Source organism: Neophocaena asiaeorientalis, unplaced genomic scaffold, assembly GCF_003031525.2.
Source record: "Neophocaena asiaeorientalis asiaeorientalis breed wild unplaced genomic scaffold, Neophocaena_asiaeorientalis_V1.1 scaffold305, whole genome shotgun sequence".
In the NCBI taxonomy this organism is placed as follows: domain Eukaryota; kingdom Metazoa; phylum Chordata; class Mammalia; order Artiodactyla; family Phocoenidae; genus Neophocaena; species Neophocaena asiaeorientalis.
The window spans coordinates 751,744-778,085 of record NW_020176570.1 but is presented as its reverse complement, the minus strand read 5'-3'; the positions used below and the strand labels follow the sequence as shown (position 1 = coordinate 778,085).

Below are 26,342 nucleotides of genomic sequence, written 5' to 3'. Positions count from 1 at the left end.
TTTTTTTTTTTTTCTGATGGTCTTGTAATTTAGTTTTAAATCAAGCATACTGTTTGATACCTTGTCATTTCAGGCTTGCTTTATCTCCCTGGAGGATTTATATGAAGGCTTTGATGTCTTCTGGCCATCCCTGGAATATAAAATATGGCTGAAGCTTGCTCTCAGTATTGCCTATCAGTATTTTGAATCAAGTCTCGTTGATGAGGTACGTTGCATGATTAAAATATGAATGAAATTTTATTTACTGTATTTTTTACAAAATGCATTTCATATTTTGGAGACAAAGAAAGGAAGGTGTGTCTGATCTTTCAAAGTAATATTTCAGAGTCCTCATCACTCGCTTATCCTGACTTCCTATAGGTCATCAGTCCCCTTGTGACAGCTGATTTTCCCAGGCTACCTGCAGTCATCCCTTAAAAATAATAAAGTCAGCAAATCTTAAATAGGTAGATCCCCAAGAATCAAGCATAGCATTAATTAGAATGAGTTCATGAGCATTCAGTCTGGTGTTTATTATAGTCTACTCTATCTACCTACGTTAATATAAATCTCCTGCCTTTTCAAATTTTTACTGAGTTTACTAAGCCTCATCTATGAACTTTCTCTCCAAAAAGTAGTGGTTCAAGTCTGTTCTTGGACTGCACAATTTACAACCCCATATTTACATCCCATTTAGTAATTTTTTGAGCCCCTATCATGAGTCAGCATCTGGAGAAGTGACAGACCTGAAGTTCAACAATATTCATTGAATTGTGAGATATATATATATATATATATATGAATATAAATATTGGGTTAAAAAATTAGCATGTCTCAGGAGAATGAGAAGAGAAGCCACAGACTGGGAGAAAATATTTGCAAAAAACACATCAGATAAAGAACTATTATCCAGAATATACGAAGAGCTTTTAAAACTCAACAGTAGGGGAAAAAAACAGCCTGATTAAAAAATGGGCCAAAGATCATAACAGACACCTTATCAAAGAAGATATACAAATGGCAAATAAACATAGGAAAAGATGCTTCACATCCTGTGTCATCAGGGAAATGCAAATTAAAACAACAATGTGATACCACTACAAACCTATTAATTGGCCAATATTTGGAACACTGACAACACCACATGCTGGCAAGGGTATGGAGCGACAGGAACTCTCATTCATTGCTGGTGAGAATGCGAAATGGTACACAGCCACTTTGGAAGACAGTTTGGCGGTTTCTTAAAAAACTAACATACTCTTGCCATATGACCCAGCAATCACTCTCTTTGATATTTACCCAAAGGAGTTCAAAACTTATGTCCACACAAAAACCTGCACATGGATTTTTTTAAAAACTGAAGTATATTTGATTTACAGTGTTCTGTTAGTTTCAGGTGTACAGCAAAGTGATTCTGTTTTATATATATATACTTTTTCCTTATATATTATTACAAAATATTGAGTATAGTTCCCTGTGCTATACAGTAGATCCTTGCTGTCTATTTTATATATAGTAATGTGTATTTTATATATATTAGTGTGTATATGTTTATTCCTCCCCTCTCTTTCCCCTTTGGTAACCATAAGTTTGTCTTCTGTGTCTGTGGGTCTATTACTGTTTTGTATATAAGCTTATTTGTATCATCGCTTTTTTTAGATTCCACATACAAGTGATGTCATATGATATTTGTCCTTCTCTATCTGGCTTACTTCACTTAGTATGATAATCTCTAGGTCAATCCATGTTGCTGCAAATGGCATTATTTCATTCTTTTTTATGGCTGAATAATATTCCATTGAATATATATACCACATCTTCTTTATCCATTCATCTGTCGATGGACATTTAGGTTGCTTCCATGTCTTGGCTATTGTAAATAGTGCTGCAGTGAACACTGGGGTGCATGTATCTTTTCAAATTATGGTATTCTCTGGATATATGCCCAAGAATAGGATTGCAGGATCATATGGTAGCTCATTTTTAGTTTTTTAAGGAACCTCCATACTGTTCTCCACAGTGGCTGCATCAATTTACATTCCCACCAACAGCATAGGAGGGTTCCCTTTTCTCCACACCCTCTCCAGCATTTATTATTTGTAGACTTTTTGATGATGGCCAGTCTGACCAGTGTGAGGTGATACCTCATTGTAGTTTTGATTTGCACTTCGCTAATAATTAGCGATGTTGAGCATCTTTTCATGTACCTTTTGGCCATCTGCATGTTTTCTTTGGAGAAATGTCTGTTTAGGTCTTCTGCCCATTTTTTGATTTGTTTGTTTGTTTTTTTGATATTGAGCTGTATGAGCTGTTTGTATATTTTGGAGATTAATCCCTTGTCGGTTGCATCATTTGCAAATATTTTCTCCCATTCTGTAGGTTTTCTGTTTGTTTTGTTTATGAAAAACCTACACACAAACGTTTATAATACCTTATTCATAATTGCCAAAACTTGGAAGAAATCAACCAAGATGTTTTTCAGTAGATGAATGGATAGACTGTGGTACTTCCAGACAATGGAATATTATTCAGTGCTAAAAAGAAATGAGTTATTAAGCCATGAAAAAGACATGGAAGAAATTTAAATGCATATTACTAAGTGAAAGAAGCCATCTGAAAAGGCTACATACTCTATGGTTCCAACAATAGGACTTTCTGGAAAAGGCAAAACTATGAAGACAATAAAAAGATCAGTGGTTGCTAGGAGTTGGGGTGAGGAGGCATGAACAGGTAGAGCACAGAGGATTTTTAAGGCAATGAAAATACTCTACGATACATATATGATGGATACCTGTCTTTATACATTTGTCCAAACCCACAGAATGTACAACATCAACAGTGAAACCTAATGCAAACTATGGACTTTGGGTGATTATGTGTATCAGTGTAGATTCAGTAGTTGTAATAAATGTGCCACTCTGGTGGAGAATGTTGATAATAGGGGAGGCTATGCATGTATAAGGGCAGGGGGTTATGAGAAATCTCTGTACCTTCCTCTCAGTTTTGCTGTGAATCTAAAACTACTCTAAAAAATTGTCTTTAAAAATTAGCACATCATGCTAAGGCAGTCAGTCTTTTCCTATGTGGCAATAATAATTTTCAGAAAAACTTTAACAGAAGGGTAAGGAGATGTAGATTCTTTTCCTTTTGCTTTGCCTCTTCATGAGCAGTAGGACAAGTTTAGAGTCTACTTTGAAACTCCAGAGGAGAGAATTGGGACCCAAAAGTTGAAACTCTATGGAGTGAGACTTAACTCAATAATAAGGTGAATGTCCTTTCATTTTTTAAAAATTCACAAGCAACACATATTCATTATATAAATTTAAAAAGCACAGTTACAAAATGTAAGAAGATAATAATAATTTTCTACCCCAATTTACTCCCCAGAAAATCTCTGTTTAACAATTTGGCTTATTTCCTTCTAGTCTTTTTTCATTAAAGAACTAACCAATTAAGACTTTTTAGAACCCCCAAAGACTAACAAGATTATGCTGAACACCCTCCTCTAGACCACACAATTCAAATTTTATATGCATTTAGAAACCAAAATAGCTTTTTAAGAGATTTTTCTGGTTGTAAAATTCTAGATAAGTTTGCTAATTTTCTTATGTTTTTGGTGCCCCAGCTATGCCGGTGCCCTCAGCAATTAAGTGTTTGATTTGCCTGTCAGGGACCAAGATCTGAGGGCTGAATCATGTAGCTGTGTACTTCTTGTGGCTGGAAATGTTCAGAATGAGTTGATGGCCGCTGTCAGGGCACTGTCCAAGAGATTACTACTGTTGGACTGACCTCTAAGCTCCTATATTAGTTTGCTGGGGCTTCTGTCACAAGGTACTGCAAACTGAGTGACTTAAATGACAGAAATTTATTGTCTCACAGTTCTCAAGCCTAGAAATCTGAAATCAAGGTCCTGGCAGTACTGGTTCCTACTGAGAGCTATGGTGGAGAATCTAGTCTAGGCCTCCCTCCTTGGCCTGTAGACGGCTGTCTTCATCTTCACATGGAGTTCCCCTTGTATGTATGTCTGTCTTCAAATTTCCCCTTTTCATAAGGACACCAGTCATATTGGATTAGGTGTCCACCCTGTTCCAGTTTGACCTCATCTTATCTTAAACAATTACATCTGCAATGACCCTATTTCCAAATAAGGTAACATTCTGAGGTACTGGCGTTTAAGACTTCAATATATAAATTTTGGAGGGACACAATTCAATCCATAACAGCTCTCTTCTAGCTCTAAAATCTATGTTTATGAGCCTTGGCGTATGCTTAAGTTTTGTTTTGTTTTGTTTGTTTCCTTGTCAAGTGGGACGTTTGCTTACTGCAAGGTAAAACCTCTGCATATTTAGGACTCTGGTTCTTGTGTGAATAGAAATCCAAGAGGCATAGCTGACTGCCCTGCTGTGGCTGATTATAAATAAATCAGGGCTGGGCAACCACATTCAGGGCCACTAAACAGTGGCAATATAAAAGCTCTGAATTCAGAATCTTGTCAGTATAAAAGTTCTGAATTCAGAATCTTGTCAGAAGTCATTCTGAACTCCAAATAAATTCTATCTGTTGGCCCCAGGGTCTATTTGCCCTTTGGCACCCTCAAAGAACTCAGCTAAATCAGTGAATTTGCTTTCTTCTTCTTTTTTTAAACTTTTGATCTTTCGTTTATTTTAGTCATTATTTTTTAAATTGAAATATAGTTGACGTACAATGTTATCTTAGTTTCAGTTACACAACATAATGATTTGACATTTGCATACATAATGAAATGATCACCATGATAAGTCTAGTAACCACCTGCTCCGAAGTTATTACAATGTTATTGACCATATTCCTTATGCTGTATATTACATTCCCGTGACTTACTTATTGTGTAACTGGAGGTTACTACCTCTTAATCTGCCTCTCACTGTTGTGGCCTCTCCTGTTGTGGAGCACAGGCTCCGGATGCGCAGGCTTAGTGGCCATGGCTCACGGGCCCAGCCTGTCTGTGGCATGTGGGATCCTCCCGGACCGGAGCACAAACCCGCGTCCCCTGCATCAGCAGGCGGGCTCTCAGCCACTGTGCCACCAGGGAAGCCCCCTCTTCACTTATTTTATCCAACCTCCCACCTCCCCTCCCCTCTGGCAACCACCATTTTGCTCTCTGTATCTGTAAGTCGTTTTCTGTTTTGTTTTGTTTGTTCATTTGTTTTGTTTTTTAGATTGCACATGTGAGATCATATGGTATTTGTCTTTATCTGACTTATTTCACTTAGCATAATACGCTCTAGGTTCATCCATGTTGTCGCAAATGGCAAGATTTCATTCTTTTTTATGACGGAGTAGTATTTCATTCCATATATATATATACTGACTTAGAGGTCAGTCCAACTGTCCAACAGTATATATATATATACCACATCTTCTTTATCCATTCATCTATCAATGACATTTAGGTTGCTTCCATATCTTGGCTATTGTAAATCATGTTGCAGTGAGTGTAGGGGTGCATATATCTTTTCAAATTAGTGTTTTTATTTTCTTTGGGTAAATACCCAGAAGTGGGATTGCTGGATCATATGGTAGTTTTATTAATTTTTTGAGGAACCTCCTACTATTTCCCGTAGTGGCTGCACCAGTTTACAGTCCCAGCAACAGTGCACGAAGGTTCCCTTTTCTCCACATCCTTGCCAACACTTATTTGTTGTCTTTTTGATGATGGCCATTCTGATAAGTGTGAGCTGGTTTCCATTTCCTTGATGAGTAATGATGTCAAGCATCTTTTCATGTGGAATATGCTTTCTTCTTGATACCGTGTGTCAATTTGTATGATTTATAGGACAAAATCTCATTTTATTTTAGGACTTAAAGTTTCAGAAGTGCGTGGCCCTCAATCAGGCATATGTGGAGACTTTATCAAGCTATAACGAAATGACTATTGATAATGTGAACATGAAATTCGTTATTCTTGTATACGGCAGTGTTATTGATACTAAGACAGAGGTACCATATCTTGCACCTTGCATTTTACCTAAAACCTGTGAACAGGTAAGGAGGATCATTTCTAAAGAGTCATTTGCTTTTCATTGTGCCCCATAAGTGACTTTAAAAACCAACCACCTTAAAGAGAAATTTAACCTAGAAAGACCCTACAGTTCTCACCTGCCCTTAACAAAACAGTCGAAATGTACCCAGGGCTTCTGTGTACTGTTGTACAAGTTGTGCCCCGCACAAGAGTGTCACTGAGGGACAAGGCGGGCAGGAATCTGCCTGCTCTCTACTTGCCAAGCTGTTTGCCCTGGCATGGGCTGTGCGTCCACAGAGGAAGGACGGGGTACACTTTTCCTAGTTCACGCCAAGGCAATGACACTGCTTGCTAGCATGGCTCTGGAAGTTATCTGCGCTGGCTGATAAGAAGGGAGATGCATTGGGGCCATGTCACTTTGCTGACACATTAGGGGCTAGGGGCACAACTTGATAGAGGGCCCTGGGCCTCATCATTCCACGCCTCTGTAAGGAAGGGGGAAGTGTGAACACCTGGGACAAAACAGGGGATGGGAAGAGTAGAAGCCAGGTCCCTACTGGGCCAAGCCATGCTGTCAGACCACAGGAGTGATGTGAGGACAGAGCCCAAGAATGAGGAGGACCAAGAGGCCATGAAAAGAGCTGACATCTCTTTAATCTGGTAAAAAGTTTGGGAGAGACCCTTTCTGCTTGTTCAGGCTGGGAACGTTCACTAATTTAATGAAATTTTACGTCCTGGAAAAGTTGGTAAATCTCCTAAAAAGTGCATTTACCACTTTCCTAACCAGCGTTCTTATTTTGTCAACTTCTCAACAATTCAGAGGGTGAAGGTAATTTAAATGTTTTTTTAAAACAGAAAATGAAAATTTAGCTTTGAAACAAGGGGTGGGGAATAGTGGGAGCAATCCCACAGTTTAGTTTAAGACACTAGAGTTAGGAGTCAGGCATACTTGGATTTAAAACCTGACACCTGTGCCCACTAGGTGTGTGAGCAGAGGAAAGGTGCCTTCTGACCCTCAGTTTCCTCTTAGTAAGATGAGGATAATAGCAGCAGTCGTCTCATAAGGTTCTTGTGGGGATTCAATGAGATAATATGTGATAATATCTAGAAATTATCGATAGTTATAATTGTTACTTATGTATGCTCTTTGCATTCTGGGAGGGCAGATTCTGTGGCACATGGGGCAAAAGCTTGAGGAAGAGAGCTCTTTTTCCTATCTGGGAAGGCTGGGGCCTGAGCCCTTGAATGTCAGTGTCGGAATAAAAGTAACTCAGTGGATGCTGGGGATTCCATTTTCCAAATTCGTTCCAAGTAAGGTGTAGAAATTTCCTTTCTGATGTTTACAAATATCCAAAAGATAACCTCCTGGTCCAAGACTTTTTGAAACAAGGTTAAAGAGGATTTGAAATGAGAGAGATAGAGCTTAGGTTTTGGCTTATTTCTTATATTCTTTGGAAAGGTTAGGAAGCAGCCATCTTAGAGATCAAAGAATGCTCTTTTGACTAATTTTGACTTTTCTCCTTTAGGTACAGGGAACTTCAGATTTAAGCAAGCTGCTGGTTATCCAAGCACCTGTGCCTGCCCAAAATAATAATAATGCCAAGGTCATGGGTAAGGGGTAGCCCTTTAGTAGTAAGAAAACCACTGAGAAGGAATTTTGTTACATGTAAGATTGATATTCTAAGAAAATGGTTTGAGGGTGTTGTGTGGGTTTATCATCCATCTCCATTCTTGGGCCCTCCCTGCCTGCCACATTGCTTCTGGGAGGTCACATATCAGAGACTTCCAGACACTGAAATCCAGGTGGCTCTTACTCTCTCTCGTGCCTTTCCCTCCACAACCTTGTGGGAGGACAGCAGCTTCTACCTTGTACTCTGATCCTGTAGGCTGGAGCCCCGTAGTGCTGTTGGGGGCAGAGCAGGAATGGGGAGGGGATAGACTCACACAGCAGGCCCAGGTGCGGGAGCCGGTTTTCTCTCAATGACCAAAGGGAATATAGAATCTGACCCGTGCTCATTGAAAGCCACGGTCATAGCCACAATTCAGGTGACTTGCTTTGAGGTGCACTTTGATAGTCACTAAGTAATTATTGTCACTAAATGCATATTAGTACCCAATTGCTTATATCATGGTGCTAAGCATACTATAAAGAAGACTAGATAGGAAGGCCTTGCTGTAGGGAAAATACATTCAAGATCTTTCACTCAGTGCTCAGCATCCTGCCTTACCAAGCCTAGTGTCACCATTTTCCCAGCTACCCCAGCTTGAAAACACAATCAACCTTGATTTGCTCCTCTAATTAGCACCATCCCAGTGCTTACAGTTCATGTAACCTGCTAGCTCAGGCATTCTTAATGAATTGTTAATTTGTGGGGGAGGTGGTTACGTGATTTCAAATTGTGTGCATAAAGGGCACATTTTATCAACAGTTTACATCTCAGTGTTGCTCATTTGCATAATTCTTATAAAATGCAGCCCCACAGTATGCTGCTGGGCACTGTGCAAAGCACTAGTTGGTGAGTGAGCGAACAAGGCCTCTGCCCTTGTCAGGAGGAGAGATATTCAAGAAGTAATTTCACTTCTCCCCTAGAAGCAAATTCAACCTCAGACATTCTTACAGCTCACTTTGCATGCCCTGTTCTGGGGTCATACGCAGCACCATGATATTGGGAGCTCCCTCTGCTCCTGGGTCTCCTGTCCAAGTTGGCTAACACTGAGGTGACCATCACCCCAGCCTTCACAGTGTCTTTAGGTCTGCCACTCTGCTACTTCCCCAGCATTCTTGGGGCACAGGAGTGTATGGCAAGGCTGGGAGCCCAGGGTCTAATGCCAGCCCCCTTAGGGCACCCTGAGGGCTATTTTAGAGTGAGGGAAATATATATCACTCTGCATTCCCCGATGTGTTTGGGAGGAAAGTCACAAATGGTAGGCCCATGGACTTGATCCAGCCAGTACACTGGATTTGGCCCACATACATGTTTTCTTTTAAAATTGTCAAATATGTAAACATCCAGAAATTTCACATTTAAAAAAATCCAGATTTTGAGCTTTTCTTGAAAAAAAAATCAGAAAGTCTGCCAACCCTCAGTCCTCATATCTACGTGTGGCAACAATCAGACAGAGCTGAGCATCTCTGGCTCCTACAGGGGAAGCAGATGCTCTAGGGTTTGCCTCAGTCCACTCCCTCTTGTGTTTTATCCAAACCATTTTGTTTGTGTGACCTGCCTCTTCTCATTTGGGTTTGCCAGCCCTTGTATTGGACTTTTGGGAGCCTAGTAACAAATGTCCTTGAGGGAAAAAAGTAAAAAGCCTGTTTGAAAGGGGAGAAGAGAAAGGCGACACTTACAGGGAGGAAGCAAGTTAAAATTTCAAAATATCCTCCTGCTACCTATACTCTTAAATTCCTAATTCAGTTTTTCTGTTTAATGCATTGATTTGGATTGGCTCAGTCAACACCGGTCTTGGAATGACCAAGAGAGACTATCACTGGAAGAGAAAAAGTGAGGTAATAAACTTGACACTTTGACTAGATTTTTCTTACTGTGAATATTAAACTACACAGCGAAAATAAATTGTAAAGTCAAGTAGCAACATGTAGGTGGTGAGAAAAATGGCAGCTCGTTAATATGGGAAAATTGGGATTAAAGTTCACCTGAATTACTTAACAATGAAAATTATAGAATATTTTTGAAAACTGTAATTTTGCCCTAGCCCCCCTCTCCCAATTTCCCCCCTCCTGACTCCCTTCCCCCTGATATTTAGTTCAAAAGTAGGGCTATCTGGGATTAAGGATGGGGAGGGCCATTCACCATACACACAGTTAAAATATTAGTATGTAAATATGGATGCTTGCACAGGTAGATCACGGGCATCTTCCTAGGGTATCAATTTTATTTGACAGTCTTTCAAAGGGAGAAGTTAACTCATTTTGCTGTTAGGTTACTTAAAATATTTTATATTGAAACAAACACACTATGGAGTAGGATGACAAATTTGTGTGAATTTAAGATGAAACAAGAGACCTCAAAACATTTTATTATGGAGAGTCACTTATGTGTTGCCCTGACATTTTTTCCTAGTTTCCTCAGCAATCAGAGCTAATTTAGAAAAGTTTGAGAAGTGCTGGAAGCCAGGCCTAGAGTTGGGGAGGGAGAGGGCTGGTAGAGGCAAATCTGGTGGGGAGAAGGGTAGCCTGCAAGGGGCGGGGGTGTCTCTGTGAGGGCCCCTAACAGAGTTCCCTTGGGCCAGAGCCCACTCCTGAGTGGAGTGGAGGAGAAGACAGCTCTGACAGAGCAATGGGCGATAGGCAAATGCAGAAGTGGGCCAGGTAGCAGTAACGGTGCCAAGAATGGGCTTCAGGGGCCTTCAGCACCCTTCCTCCCCCAGTTGCCAAGTCACTCCAAATACACGTCTTCTAAGGAAAAAATGATGTGCTGTGTAAAGGCAGCTTCACGAGAAGTCCCTTGGCCCACCACATCCCCAACCAGATAGCCACCCTAAGACCCTCCTAATAGAAATTCTGGTCCTGCCACTCTTATTTATGACAATCACGGTGGTTTGCAGTGTGTTTGTTGGGGGAAGGACAGTGGCATTGACCAAACTGACAGTTCTTTGTTCCTTTAAACAAAGAAATTTAAATCTTTTTAGGCGGTCTTCCTCGGCCATCCTCTCCTTTCTTAAAGGGACCCTATTTCACAAATGGGGAACCTCACTGGGAGTCTAGTGATTTGGCTCCTCACTTTCCACTGTCTTTTCCAGGCCCCATTATTAAAAAAATGCTCATTCCAATTTAGGAAAAAAGTCTCCAACTTACCTTGCACTCAGTCACAAAGTTAACTGGAATTCAACTCTCCTAACATTGCTCTTTAAGTGTGCCTTTGATACACTACTCTAATTGAATTAATGTATCTCTCTTTACAAGATGATATTTGATGGTATAGAGTTGCACATGTACTTACTCAAAGTCCTTAATATGTAAGATGTTTTAAAGGGAGTGTTCCAGATAATGGAAACTTTTCAGTAAGTTTTCTGATTGCACTTAAGTTTTTTTCTGAAATGCTCATAGTCAAATATTTTACTTTTGACTTTCTTTTATAGTTGGAAACTGGATCCCATTTTAGAAAAGGACGTTAATGGCACTTATGTGATACCTGGAGTCAGGTTAAAGACCGAGCTAATATCCTGACTCAAGTGCTGAAAGATTGCCTGGCAAAGAGTTTACTTAGAAGTTGCTAAAACAATTTACTGCTGCATTTATTTTACAAGCAATTGATGGACTGCTGCAAAAGCTCTAATTTTAAGTAGTTGCATTATACTTAAGATGTTCGCAATTCCTCAGGATAATGTAAGATATCCTAAAGCTTATGGCCTAGCAAATGAAATCCTGCATCCAGCTGAGAGCAAGAGTTATCAAAGCACTGTACAATTAACATACTACTATCTAAAGCACAGGACCTATAATTTTGATTTGTGATATTGCTACAATTAGTGCCTCCCTAATGTTTTTCAGAGTAAAATTATTTCCCCCATCCCCAATTTAGTAAATATTGAAAAATGGAATAGGTTCCATAACTTTAGTTATTGAAAGCACAGTTTAGGAGAAGTTAACAATCTTACATTGCATAGTACTGTTTGATATCACTTTTCATTTCATTTTAAAAAGTCAAATAAAATAGAATTTTATGATCTGATTGTTTATTTAGAATCTATTATTCCTTTTCACTTCAACAAGATTTTAAAAGAATCTACTCCAGTATAAAATAGTTACAAAAAAATAATAATGATTCTCTACTCCAGGGAAAACCATAATAGAAGTAAGAATAGAAGGAAACACAAGAGAAAAAGTCAAGCCTTTTACGAAACTTCTGGATACCTAGAATAGGGCAGTATTTCTCAGAGTGGCCTGAGGAGCACCTGTGTGTCAACAAATGTCAGGTGTGGCTGCACATTACAGACCCACAGGACTGCCTGGCTGTTTAAGGAAGTTATCACAGACCCAGTCTCCTTGTAGCCTCCTTCTCCTTTATCCTTGGCCTGTGACTTTTATCCTCAGGGTAGCAAAATGACATCTGTAACTTGGGCATCCCATTTGCTTTTCAGTGAGGCAAGGTGCTTTCTCTTTATTAGGCTTTGCCTTTTAGTCAGGAAGGGACCCCATCCCAGGCCAGCACTATCACATGACCACACTGATCTGTCATCTTGAGATGAATTTTAACTGGCACCTCAACTTGCCACCATTAATACAGGCTGGGTATTTTTCATAAAGAATAAGGGGAAACGGATATTGGGTGAACTGCAGTGTCTGCTGCACTCTACATCACAATCCCATACCTGGTATAGGGTTGTTACAGATGAAGAACTTCTGGCCATCTGTAGACTCCATCTCTGGGGGTAGGCCCCTGGCCTGCACATTTTAACCCATTCCTCATGTGACTTAATGCATACTGAAGCTTGAGATGCCTAAGGTAGGGGATAAAGAAATAGCAGAAAACAGATATCTGCTCTACAATCTTGCTTGCGAGGCACACTGCCATGTATTTGAAACAGCTAACGGATACTTCATTCCATGCATATCAGTTAGGATGCTTTTGGCCTCAGGTACCAGAAAACCCAACTCAAAAAGGCTTAAACACTAAGGTTATTATTTCATGTAATAGAAGTCCAGAGGTAGGACAGGTTCACAGTTGTCAGAGATTCAGTGAAGATCATAAAGAATCAAATGTTTTTCTTTCTCTCCACTTGGCTGTTGACCTCTACAGCCTCATTCTATGGCTGGATCCCTGCTCCCAGGCTGTAACTTGGCTGCCAGCAGCAGTTTAATGTTTTCTTGTTCATATTCAGTGTGAGAGAGAAAAATGCCTCCCAGTCGCTCTCCTGTGAGAAAGAATTCTTGCAGAAGCTCTGATGGTCTTCTGTTTGTGTCTCAATGCCCATTTCTGAGCCAATCACTGAGAAGAAGGTGGCAATGACCTTAACTAGTTAATGCACCCTTTAAGCTTGAATCAAAGCTGTGCTTCCTCAATTTGCATTGCCCCAAAGTGGAGGGGTCAAATGGAGTAAGTCACTGTGCCAGTTCACTGCATCCATTTGGCATCTTGACTTGGCCCTTTAGACACAGCCATTCTGGCTCCTTACCCTTTCCTGAGCTTCTTAATGCATATTCCTACCCTCAGGGTAGAGGTTGGAGGGGAGGTCAGACTTCTGGCAAGACCACACAGGAGCCTCAAGTTGATCACTTTGCTAATCTTAGATGACCATCTCTTCTAGCCAGAGCATTTGCTGATTGTCTGAGAAGGCACATGGTGGACTGCCTCTCAAATTCCTATGCTTCTCTCATAGCCACAGTGTCTGTATAATTCACTTACAGTTAATAAATCTTTGGATTTATTAAATCTGTTCTCCCTATGAAAACTGAGAGCAACAATCCTGGAAAGGGGAACTCTCCTCTCCAAGCCCCATAGTATATTAAGAAGTGTACTTATGATCACTTCTACCCTGGCAATGCATATGCATTATGTAACATTTTATATTTAGAGAAGAATACTTTCACAGTCTCATGGCTTCATGGCTGCTTCATGGTAGAACCAGAAATCATTTTGCAGGTACATGACCTCCCTTTTCCTTGAGCTTTTCAGCGTTTTCACAGTGGCAGCACCTATGTGGGTCGAGTAGATATAGCCCAACAAATTTTGGGTGCCTGAGTGAGTGATAAAAGGGGCAATAGATTTATTGGGGGAAGAACTGATAATTTGATTTTGAATTTATAAATTCAATGGCCAATGTTCCATCGATCAGTAAAGATAAGACTCTAGTTTGAATAATTAATGTTGGAGATTTAGACTTTGAATTGTCACCATAAAAGAAAGTTGAAGCGAGACTCTCCGAGAGACAAGGACTGAAGAAGGCAAATAGCCAAGGGAAGACAGCAGTGCGGAACCTCACAGTTAGGGAGGTGACAGAATGCGAGGATTCAGGGATTAGTTCAGAAGAGATGTGCTACGGAGGACCAGATAGTCTTGGTTCTTTAAGGCCAAAACATATAGTGACTTGGATAAGAGGTGACAGCAAGATGATGCCAGTCCTCTTAAGTCTCTTTCAGCCCAGCATTCACCAGGATATAATGTAACTTGGAATTTTCACCTTCCTTCTCAACCTTCTTAGTGTCACCCAAATTTTACATGTGGAGAAATCAAGCAAACTAAAAGCTTACTGACTTCTCTAAAACATGGCACCAGGGACCAGCTTTTACATTATTATACTCAATAAAAGTATAGAGGGCTACATGCAAGAGACTACACCAGGTATGGGACACTTCCTTCTAAACCTAGGACTTAGCACAGCATAATAAGTCTGAGAGACTATGAGTTCAGAATACTTAGCACTCTTTCCAGAAAAGCAAAAGATGTCCCATTATCCTCAAGATTCATTTTCTTAAATCTAGGAATCCCATTAAGGTATCAGGTTAGGAGAGTTCTTTGTAGCAGGGGTCACAAATTCCACAGGACCCAGGCAAGTAACATGAAGGAGCAAAGTAGGCCAAGAGATGGGGTGGAATACATTTTCTTTTCTATTTTTTTCAAAGCAAAGGAAACACATTTTATTTTATTTTATTTTTGGCCACACTGGGCAGCACGTGAGATCTTGGTTCCCCGACCCGGGATCAAACCCGTGCCCCCTGCAGTGGAACCGCAGAGTCTTAACCACTGGACCACCAGGGAAGTCCCTGGAATCACATCTTCATCAGCCGCTCCTCCATTTTCATTATATGAAATTTTATGTATCTGTCTTTGGAGAAAAGCATCAATGTAAAATCTAGCAAGGAAACATTTGCCCTCAGGACATGAGTCCGAACTAGTACTTGAAAATGTGACAACAGAATTTTCTGATCACGTTTTAACAAAGGATTTACTTGCTGATCACTAAGAAGTAAAATTCAGAAAATAGTCCCCCTCCCCCAATGCAAGAATAAATCTATAATAAAACATTTTCAGTCACCCTCTCTCCTCTTCCCAAGGTGTGCCCTTTCATGTGCACTTCATCGTAGAGCCAACTGACATCCAGAAATACTCTGAAAGGCACCTGGCACTGTCGTGTTGATCATGCCTCTGGTACACCTCCCTGGCAGGCAAGTGGAACCTTTTCTGTAGCTTCCCACTTTCAATAGAAATTTATTGAAAAATTTTCTTGATAGCAAAATACTTAAAGATTCCTTCCCCCTGCTCATCCTTCAGTTATCTACTGGAAAATTACAGAATTGAAAAGGTTTTGCCCCCAGTTGTGATCAAAACATGGAATATTGAAGAACATCTGGGTTACTCTAAGTTCTTAGGTTACATACGTAGATATGTACAGAGGAAGCTGAACCCCAAGTTCTATTCCTTCCCAAAATGGGTAACAGAAGAGAGGATTTGATTAGAACAGCCAAAAAAACCTGATACTCATTCTATGATGGAGCAAAGCAGGCTTTTTCGACCATAAACTGATACCACCTTGTTGGTCATAAACCCTGCAGAGATCCAACAAGATGAGCCTCAAATTTCAAAGAGAGTCAGCAGAGAATGTTAAGATACATGAACAGAAGAGAATGCTGCTAAAGGCACAGAGCAAAGAATCCCAAGGAATTTGTAGTGCCATTTTCATTTAATAAGCCAGTAGTATAGCAACCTAAAGACCTTGGCTGTGATCATACCAGGATGTTTTTACAATATTGCTGCAGGAAAACATGATGGGCAGCTGGCATCCTCTGGCTCACGGTGCTCAGTGAGCAGCTCCAGCACCAACTCTGTGGAGAGCCAGCTTACGGCTGGGGGGTGTAGCGGAGGTATTTCTTGCCAGATGGGAGCTCTTTGGTGAAGACTCCTTTAGGGAAAAGTTTTTTGGCTTCCTCTTCAGGGATGGTTGGAAGGACCATCACGCTGTCTCCATTCTATTGAAAAGACATTGTGAATGGTGAAATTCAATCTTATAGTGAAGGCAAAAGGTAATAATTAACTTTAGAAAAGTAGCTACGGTTGCTGATGAGAATAATCAAATCTCCTTTGCTCTATCCCCTCTGAGGAATTTTGTTTTCGCAAGTTGATCTTTGACACTTTGGGAAGGAAAGTATTTCCCCACCTTAACAAGAAATAGTCCTGTTTTAAATCTAGTAATGGCTTGCCACCTAAATCCTTATCATTGCCCTGGTGACTGAATCTGGCTTCCTCTCCCATCCCCGGCCTCTCCCCCTCCTCCTGCTGCTGCTTTTCCAGCACGGTGGCTCTCCTATTCCTTGAACGTGCCAAGCTCACTATTAGAAAAGCTTCTTAGCTGTTCCTTCAAGCCTGCCGTGCTCTTCCCTCCTAAATATGCGTGACTTGGTCTCTCACTTTCTTCATGTCCTTCCCAAAGGTCCCTTCAGAGAAGGGCCTTTCTTGACAGCCAAATATAAAACCAACCCTCCCACCTGTGCTCCCCTTCTCCCCACCTCTCCTTGATTACTCTGTCGCACTTATCGTTACCTAATGTACTATAAACTTGTTTATTGTTTGTCTCTACCAACTGGAATTTAAGTTCTATGAGGGCAGGGACTTTACACTGATTGTTCATTGCTGCATCCCAGTGTCTACTGTCTGCGCTCAATAAACATATGGTCAAAGAATGGATACAGAATATAAATGGTTTGCCTGTCAGAAGAAACAAAGTAACAAAACCAGGTGTTCAGGTTAGCATATTAAAAAAATGTAGCAATGTTAAGACACTCTTGTGATATTATCCATGTCCTACATATGTCAGGAATCTTAGAGATTAAAAGTTCATGAACAGGTTTCAGAGAATTCTACATAGGTTTAAAAGACTGAAGCTTAAGAGAAATGAAATGTTTCAAGACATTAATACACCACATAGGTTTATACTCACGACTTAAGTGGCCAGTCTAGGTTCTGCTATAAATATTTTGCCATCAGGGAAGAGTTAAAGGTTTTTTTAAAAAATCCTTTTACTAGGAAAAGGAATGATTCTGACCAATTAATCTGTCCAAATAATCTAAAAGTTAGAAATACAGGGAGTTTGTATAAAAGGGGTTAAAGACCCTGAAAATGGGCTCTCAGCAAATCTTAAACTCAGCCAGGAGGAAAAGCCCTCCCAGTGTACTTGCATGCCAGAAACAAGAACCCCACGTAACACTGACCCTGGAGGTAGCCACTGAGAGACTGGCCCCACAGGCCTTCCAGGCAAGTTGGGTATCTGCCCTTTTAACATCTTTACCTTCCAATCAACTGGGGTGGCAACCCTCTTTTCTGCTGTCAGCTGCAGAGAGATAATTACTCGGAGAATCTCATCAAAGTTCCTGCCAGTGGTAGCCGGGTAGAGGATGGACAGTTTTAGCTTCTTATCAGGACCAAAAATAAATACCTGCAAAGCACACAGACACATAAACAGGAAGAACTCTTCGAATGTTTTTGATACTAAAGCCCCTTAGAAGGCTCTTAAGTCATTAAAAATGTTCAAGGGTATAACAAAACAAAACAACAACAAAAATCTGCAAATATCTAGAAAGATACACCAAACAAACCGGGTGGCTGGAGTTGACATGATTTTCTCTCCACGTTATAGTTCTAAACTTGAAGGGAATTATATTTGGCTCTGGCTGTCTCAGCAAGAAAAACTGATTTGCGAACTGAATCCAGGAAAGGCCTCAGGAAGGTACTATGTTAACTACTGAGATTATCATAAAAATAATACTAATGGGAGTTGATCCCGGTCCTCAAATTGTATATTTTTGCAGATGTGGGAATAAGTTTGTTCTCTAGTGGGTAAGGACAGAACAAATAAGAATTCAAAACCAGGGATGCCTTAGGAAGAAGGCTATGTATGACCCACCGCCTTAAAGAGTGGGCTGTCAGGAGGACTACAGAAAAAGATTTCTCAATTTTAGGTGACATCCTAGGATAACTATTTTTATGTATTTTCAAAAGCTGTGAATTAAGCAGTTTAAAAGTTTAGCTGAAAAATTTTACTTTGTACCAGCATTTAGATAAAAAGTGAGAGTGCCACCAGGACACTTACATCCTAATTGGACATAGTCCCCATTTCCTTTAGTTGGTCCAAGCATTTACTTGGACATATGTAGCCTGGTCAGTCACAAGGACAATGTAATGGATGTATACAACTCACCACACGAGCTGTTACAGGCATGCCCTTTTCGTCCTTCTCTGCTGGGTCCAGCATGCCCAACTGGATGGCAAGGTCCCGATTCTTATCATCAATGATGGGAAAAGGTAACTTTTCTGTGGGCTCATCACCATTGTAAGCATTGATATCCTGAAATGCAGGGGAGAGAGAAAAGAGAAATCTAAACCAGGCATGTCCTCTGAATTCAATCAGTTAACAGTCATCGTCTTGTACGACAGGGAAGAGAGGACCATAATCATCATAATTTCTCTAAGCAATTTTAATAAGAAAATTAATGAATGAACACTCCTCATCCCAATTGCTCATTGACAGGAATAACGGTAGGGTGTAGTACTTAGGTTATAACTTAGAGCCTTCTCATGCCCAAGTCTCTTAAAATTCAGCATCGTTTACTGCTCTGAGAAAGCAGCATTAAACTCTTTAAAAGTTGAATAATCTAGAGTTAGACTTCAATCCAGGGTACGTATGCATACCCAAATACTATAAAAACCATCAGTAACAACGAGTTCACATCCAGAAATTAAAGCACATGCAAAGATAATTTTATAGATCTGGCCCCTGCCTCAAAAGCACCCTGACTCAGACATTAAGCTACTGTAACAAAGATATTAAGACATGAAAAGAAAACACAAAACTTAAAGCAAACACAAGAATGGAGAGTTGAATATTCACTTCAAGGACAAGTCAAAGGTAAAAATGGGTGAAAAGGCAGAGGTGAATTTACACTAGGGTGAAATCCACATAAAAACAAAGCATTCCAAGTCTGAACTAAAGGACAATAATGTACTTGCTTCCACTCTCTATCCCTTCCTCCCCTAGTTAAAAACGTCATCCATTTTTCTATTCTGGGAAGTTTTTTGGGGAAAAAAAAAATCTAGCTTCGTTATTTGATCTGGTGTTGACATTGCACTTAAGGTGGGCTAAGCATTATGGTAAGTACGTGTGGGATGCAGATGAGGAAGACACGGTTCCTGCCTTTAAAGGAACTTCTAATTTAGTTGGATGATTTCCATAAGAAGTAGCAACAAACGCAAGACGGTAATATGTAAATGGCAAATGCTGAAGTACACCAGCATCCCCATTTGTAAGACTGCTGGAGTTAGGAGAGACTTCAAGAAAGGCGTATGACTTTTACCTGGGCCTTTGAAGGGTGGATAAGATTTTCACAGGGCAAAAGAAGGCATTCCAGGGAGGGGGAGCAATATTACTGAAACATGTAGGCAAGTCTGAGCATAAACTATTGACTGGCGAAAGAGGAATTTATCTGGGTAGAGTTTTAGGAAGTAGTGAAAAAGAGGCGTGAAAGCTGGAATAAGGTCGATTTATTATGTGGAGCCTTGAAAGTAAAACAGGAGTTGATGGCATAGCAGATATAGAACCTTTGTGGATTTCTCAACAGAGATGCCATAGGATAAAAGTGGCATTCATGAACTTTGAAATGGATAACAACAAATTTTAACATGTTTCTTAATTTTATTAGCTTAACTTCCCTTCTGCTGTCACTGGCAGTCTATCAGGTCGCCACAGCTAAAATAACAATCAATATGGTTTCATACTAGAGGCACCTTGAGGTTTCCTATGTAACCAGTTGTGTGTCGAAGTTTGGACACTGCTTCTGAAAGTTGGGACTTATTTCCTATTTAATGCAATCACAATTTTGAAAATTCTAAGGCACAAGCTCACCAGCGAAAATGAACCTGGGTGTGTTCCTATACTTTAAAGGGTATTATATAATTGGCTATAAACTCTTCCTTCAGCCACCTGTACTTGCAATGATTGCTCTGCAGTAATTCTCAACCCTGCCATTTGCATGATAGGCATTATATTACACCCATGAAAAGCAAAGAACAATATGCTTTGGCTTTATCCTAAAATCAAGCAAATTCCTACTCTCTATCATCTAGTATCAAAGAGAGTATTAGTTTGGGGTTCAAATCCCACTGCCACCATTTTCTTGCAGGGAAGTCTTTAGTGTGTCCTTCCAACTGCCTGGGTGAAAAAAGTACTCTCATCTGAAAAGCTGGGAGCAGGAACCATATACCTCCCCTACAGGGCTGCTCCCAGAAACTAACGAGAAACTGCCTGTGAGATACTGTGGAAATGCCAATGACCATTCACAGCCAAGTGTAAGGAATGAAAACAATCCACCTCAAGAAAGAGAAATGCCTTCCCTTTTCTCCTATACATGATTCTTCTAATCTCAGACACTTAGAATTGACTGGTATAAAGTGGCATGGGATGCAGCCCCAGGTGGCCAGCTCACAAGTCAGTACTACATCGTATATTCAGTAGCATGTCAAGTGCTCGACATAGTGCCTAGTGTACAGTAAGCATCCTTTGAAAGTTCCCTATCATTATTTAGTAGACACTGTAGCAAAGGCATTAAAATGCTCTCAAGTTAAATCTCGACCACCACATTTATTATCCAAGTAAATCCTTTTGTTGGGAGCACACAGGTCCTTCAGTTCATTCATCTGACAAATACAGACTGCCTGCCTGCCTAGGAGGTCCTGAGTACTGAGCACTGTTCCAGCAGTGCACGAAACAGGAGTCTGCCCTGCTGAGCCTCCACTCTGGTGGGGAGAAACAAAAAAACGAAATCAGCAATGTGCAGAGTATTTTAGACGGTGACAAGTGCTAAGGAGACAAACCAGGGGAGGATGGGGAGTACAGAGGGGAGTTATAATTTTAGATAAGGAGGCCAAGGGTGGCCTTAATGGGTATCATTTGAGTTGAGACTTGAAAGGTGTGAGGGCAAGCCACAAAGATACCTGGGGAAAGAGTCTTCCAAACAGGATTCTGGATATATTTTGAAGGTAGAGCAGGCAAGTTAGCTGATGAATCAGACATGTGAAGTGAAAAAACCAGAGGAATTAAGGATGACTCCTGGATTTTTGGCCTGAGCAACTACAAAAATACAGATGCCATTAGCTGAGATGAGTAAGACCACGGGATTAAGAACAGGAGCCCCGTTTTAGACATGCTGGATTTGAGGTGATAGGACATCCCAGGGGAGATGCTGTAGGCGGTGGTTTCACCAATCTGGAAGCCAGCAGAGTCTGGCCTAGAGATGGAAATTTGGGAATCATAGCATAGAGATGTGGGTGGATGAGTTTACCAAGGTGAAGAATGTAGATAAAAAGAGAAGAGGTCCAAGAAGTGAGTCCAGGGCAACTCCAGCATATATATTCAGTATTAGGAGCTGGGAGATGAGGAAGCTCATGCCGCACATGAGCAGCAACAGCTAGAGAAGTGGTGTCCTGGAAGCCAAGAAAGAAGGGGGCTGAGAACTGACCACTGGATTTAGCAAGGTGGAGGTCACTGTGCAGTCCAAATCAGACTTTCAAATAATCAGTGAAGGCTGAATCTGAGCCTTACTTGTGCCTTCACCTCAAAAAACCAAGCTACTCTATAAAATTTATAGCTTAATCTGTAACCTCAAAGCATATGCCAACGGGTACTGTACCTTGCTCCAGGCAAGATGGTCTTCAACACTGTCTATTGAAAGGGCAATCATCTTAACGTTCCTCTTGGCAAATTCTGGTGCCAGCTTTGCTGCTCTGCCAAGCTCCGTGGTACACACTGGGGTAAAGTCCCGAGGGTGGGAGAAGAGAATGCCCCATCTGAATGAAGGAAAAGAAGGTCACAGTTGAATGAAGAGATTATCACCAGCATCACGTACAATGAAAAATCACAAATCCTAGATCAAAAATGACTTTCTTTTTCAAATGAGTGCTTATGAAGACAATCACTTTTAAACTTTTCTGTTGAGGAATGCTTTTTGATCTTCTTATCTCCAGAAAAGCCTATGTTTAAAGCCCAATTCAATCAAAGATATGAAATTCAACATGATAAATATTTAAAAAGACTGTAAGGATGCTGCCTCCTTTAATAACTCTAGAGCCACCCTGAGTCCTTTTCAGCTAATAAAATCTGTGCTACTCAAACCAAGTACTTATTGAAATAATTTTTTTTTCTTTTTACTCTTTCTACATTTTTTTCTAAGCACAGATATGCTGACATTCACCTCCAGTAATGGTTGTTCCAATATGCCCTGAATCTAGACCACTGCCTGACTACAATAATAAACAGATTATGTAATCTGAAATAAATAGGCTTCTATCCTCTATTTATATGTAAAATTAAAGCTGACACTTGGTTCTTTGAAGTGAACAGATATAAAAACTTCTGTAAAACTAGTTTACTGATCTAACCTGCTAAATAGGACACCCAATATTTGTACCCTGACCAAACAACAGCATTTTAAGAGTTTTACCTATCTCTTCATTTGCAGTTTATTATTCTTTTTGCGTTAGACCAAGTGGGTAGAAAATGACAGCCTCCAATGTCAATTTCTACAACTACAGATTCTTAGGGAAATACTAATATCTAAATCATCATTGCCTAAGGTTAAATTAGTGTAAGTTTTAAGCACATTTCAAGCTAAAAGTCACCAAGAACTTTGGAGTACTGTTTCCTTCTCCTGGGCAATAGAAACTACTCTTTCGACTGAACAGGAAAACCTAACACACAGTTTCCACACTCCTGTTGACTTAACAACATTAAAGCAGGATCCTAAACTAGTAGATGACTAACTCTAGCCTAGAAGCCAAGCTGACTTCCCTAAAGACTGCCAAGTTTTCTGAAGCACAAAGAAGAAAGCAGAGACAAGGTACCTAATTCCCGGCTACATTTGCCACTCAACTCCCAAGGTTTCAGGAAAGGAAAAGACCTTCTTACAAAAAGGATGGATGGCCCTATGGCAAGACTGGGAAGAGAGAGGTAGTATTTTTAAGATTGTGGAGGGGTGTGGTATGTTTACTTTTGATAAAGGGCAATAAGACATAAGTATGTTTTGAAATAAGCTAGCTATGAGTAAAATGTAGGCCTTAGAGTCTGTGGTAAAGGATCTGTTTAAGGGTCAGATGAGACTTAAGGAGAGTCTCCAGAACTTGAGAAAAAATGAGCAGGGCACTTCTTCCTGTATTGTTAAAGAGGTAATTAATTAGAAAAATCAGGCATTCTCTTTCCATTGTGAATGAGGAGACTGTATTGCTGAATCATGTTAAGGAACTCGTTTGAGGCCACTTCACATCCTCCCCTCTCCCAGAAGCCAAAACTCTAGTTTGCCACATGGCTAGGAACAGGATAAACTCTGGGAATGTCTTACTGTGGCCTGCCTCTCCTCTAAGTCTCCCTACTTCTGCTCTTCAGAGGAATACAATTACATTATCCCCTTTCCTTTTTCCTCATTTTCAAAAAACAAAAGGTTTCTTCATTTAAGGGAGGGGTCCGCACTCACTAACCGCCGGAAAACCCAAGGAATACCCATGTTTTGTTTGGTGAAGATGTACTGTGAAGAAGCTGCTTATACCCCACACATACAGAAACAGTGATTGGGCTCAATAAACTCACTAAATGCAGCACCCAAACCCCTTAGTTGTTTCCAGTTGTCAGGGGCAGGGTAGAACCTGTAACGTTTGAAATTATTTTAATTTTCTCCAGAACACACCTGGATCAAAAATTGATAGTATGAATTGAAATCACATTAAGAATGGAGTTTGGAAAAATTATATTAGGCAAAAATCCACGTATTACAATGATATAAAGGGCTCAAACTTATTTTCGGGGTAGGGCGGGAAATAGTACTATCCCATGCCTGACCCAAGGCAGACTTGTATATTTTTGTTTAGATGCAGATAGTTTTCTCATCTTCCTACTTATGGCTCCCTGAGAAGGTACCACTTTTAGTCAAATTAAGACAGATCGAGGACAATAAATGACAACAAAAAAGTCCCAAACAAATAGGGTTAGCTTAAATAGTGACATCATTTATAACTATTGCTACAGTAAATATGCTTTATATTAATATTTATTTGCAACCTAAGAGTTCTGGGAAAATTTTGTTTTATGAGGGTGAGGGCTGGCTGTAGGCAGGAATGGGAAGGAACATTATCTGAAAATCCCATCGAGTTTTGGAGAAATACTAATACCTAAATTCTGAGTATGAGACTGGGCGTAGTCTGTATTTCTGAATTCTTTCCCTGCCTTTATTGCCTGAATGTTCCATTTCTCATCCTTTCTCTAGCCTAGTCCTCTCTTGCAAAAAACTTAGCTCTTCCCTTAATCAGTAGCTGGAAAATGGATTTAAGGGGCTGTAAGGGGTTGGTTAGGCCTAAGGTATAAGAATCTCTCCCAGGTGCTCTGCACAGGCCTGTCCAATCCTTGATTAATCTCATAAACTGCACCCTCTGTCTGTAGTATATGTACCTGGACACTGTATATAAAAGGGATACAAAGCAAGAAGGAATTCTAACACCTTAGACCACAGTGTAGTGGGGCCACTGGAACTCCAGAACCATAATGTAACTAGACACATCTGGGATGTTTCACGTTAAATCTAATCAACTTAAAGTTTGCTGATTCAGGAGCTGTACAACCACAGTAACGCCAATATACTCCTAGTCATAAAGGTATGATTGCCAGGCTAGATCATGGGTCACCAATTTGGCAAGTCTACCTGAGGCTGGAAACAAGGCAGAAGGGGGAAGGGGCAGTGAGAGGCACTCTGCAGTGAATAAAAAGGGTCTCAAAGGGGGAGGTACGGGTGTCCAGGTGCTTGGCCACTGCAACTGAACAACCTCAGAAAGCCCTTCCCTCAAGGTATTGCAAGTTCTGGAATGAAGGACACACACACATACAGTGTGTTCTGGGTTCCTCCCAAAGCTGTTATCAAATCACATTCTAGCAGCTGGGGGAGGTTCTGGACAAAAAGTCTTTCAGCCACGATCTGGCACCTGGTGGTTTCAAATTTTTTGTGCTGAGAAGACTGCAAATACCACTGCAGCAAGTAGAACCCTCACATAACACGCTGGGCCCTTCCTGAACCTTCAGCCAGTAGCAGTGTCCTCTGACTCTGGCCTTGGACACCAACCTTCCCCAGGGAGCAAATTCCAGAACAGAGGGAGGGAGGGAGGAGGTGCGACCCTGGGCACGAGTACCGGGGAACTGACCGCCGATGCTGCCCGGCCCCTGCCCCCTCCGGCCTTCGGCTGGACCATACTACTTGCACAGTTTACCAAACAGAGGCAAACAGACGAGCTCTCCTCCGCACCGGCCTCCCGAACCCGGGACCTGCGCGGTCCCAATTTTGTTCCCCTCCCCCTTCCTCACTCCGGAGCCGGCCCAGCCACGCGGGGGACGGAAGGCGAGAGAGGATCCAATGGCCGGCGGAGGGCGGGCCGGAGGATCGCTGCCAGCCAGCAGCGCTCGGCCGCCGCGGGGCAGAGGCCATACGACGAGAGGCACGTGCAGGAACTGGTGCAGGGAGGAGGCGGGCGGCGAGCAGGGGGCTGAGCGGTGAGGAGGACGGAAGGGAGAAACAAGGGAAGGCACCTCTGAGTCCGGGCGTAACCCGAGGTCAGGGTAGGGTGAAGAGGTGGCCACTTACGAGTCTCCCAGATAGTCGTGGAAACGGATGCGGCCGATGGTAGTATTGGCCTCGAAGTTGGGAGCCTTGTCCCCGAGTAGGAGCCCTCCGGGCATGGCGGCAGCGGTGACACGGAAGGAGGACTAGGCGCAACGGCGACAACCACCAGCTGCCTGGTTCCGGCGCGTGTGCTGGGAGGCGGAATAAATGGGGCTTCCAGGGGCGGGACGGGAGGGGGGGGGGTGGGCGGGACCAAAGGAAAGCCTAGATAGAAGGAGTCCGCGGCGGGAGCGATGGGCGGAACAAGGGGCGGGGCCAGGCCGTGGGCGGCGTGGGCGGGGCCGCGGCTGGCGTGGGCGGGAGCGAGAGTCCGGAACCGGCGGGAGTCTGGGACTGGGCTAGGGGAGCACGGGACTGGGCTAGGGGAGCACAGCCCTGGGCCGGGTCCGGCACCTCGCCAGGCCTCTGCCCTGCCGGGAGCCTGTGGACACTATCATTCTCTCCTCACGTGACGGGGGACTCAGTGACGTCGCCGTTTGGAGGCTTGGGGGTGCGTTCTGGGCTTTGGAAGTAAAGGAAGCGGAACGCAGTAGGAATGGGAGCCCCAAGGCGGACAACCGCCCTGAGGAGCCGCACGAATCCGCTGCTACCTTTCTGCACACCCACTCACGGCCGACTCCTGGCAGAGGGTTCTGGCGACCCCTGCACTCCCCGCTCTGTTAGTGTGAGCGTCTGGCATCCTGAGCGCCCCAGCCAGCCTAGCCA

The 26,342-nt window shown here is 41.8% G+C and overlaps 1 protein-coding gene and 1 long non-coding RNA gene across 2 annotated transcripts; one reads left to right on the top strand and one right to left on the bottom strand.

Moving 5' to 3' along the window:
• Positions 1–7,153: 7,153 nt before the first annotated feature.
• LOC112391615 (uncharacterized) lies at positions 7,154–11,530 on the top strand. The gene is made up of 3 exons (XR_003001531.1): positions 7,154–7,591; positions 9,430–9,485; positions 11,078–11,530. It is a non-coding gene; the product is annotated as an uncharacterized LOC112391615 (long non-coding RNA).
• A 124-nt stretch (positions 11,531–11,654) lies between these two features.
• PRDX6 (peroxiredoxin 6) lies at positions 11,655–25,780 on the bottom strand. The gene is made up of 5 exons (XM_024732988.1): positions 25,599–25,780; positions 21,615–21,771; positions 18,131–18,277; positions 17,222–17,368; positions 11,655–15,905 (listed from the first exon to the last, which is right to left on the bottom strand). Exons 1-5 carry the CDS (start codon positions 25,691–25,693, stop codon positions 15,777–15,779), a joined length of 675 nt encoding a protein of 224 aa, XP_024588756.1. The 5' UTR covers positions 25,694–25,780; the 3' UTR covers positions 11,655–15,776.
• Between the last annotated feature and the right edge of the window lie 562 nt (positions 25,781–26,342).

What these genes read in the sequence shown, in the direction of transcription:
- PRDX6 (XM_024732988.1), bottom strand. Translation starts at nt 25,693, where the DNA reads ATGCCCGGAGGGCTCCTACTCGGGGACAAGGCTCCCAACTTCGAGGCC. An exon ending in ACCATCTTGCCTGGAGCAAG is followed by an intron (nt 18,278 to 21,614) that starts GTACAGTACCCG and finishes CCTGCATTTCAG; the next exon opens with GATATCAATGCTTACAATGG. An exon ending in TGCCTGTAACAGCTCGTGTG is followed by an intron (nt 17,369 to 18,130) that starts GTGAGTTGTATA and finishes TGTGCTTTGCAG; the next exon opens with GTATTTATTTTTGGTCCTGA.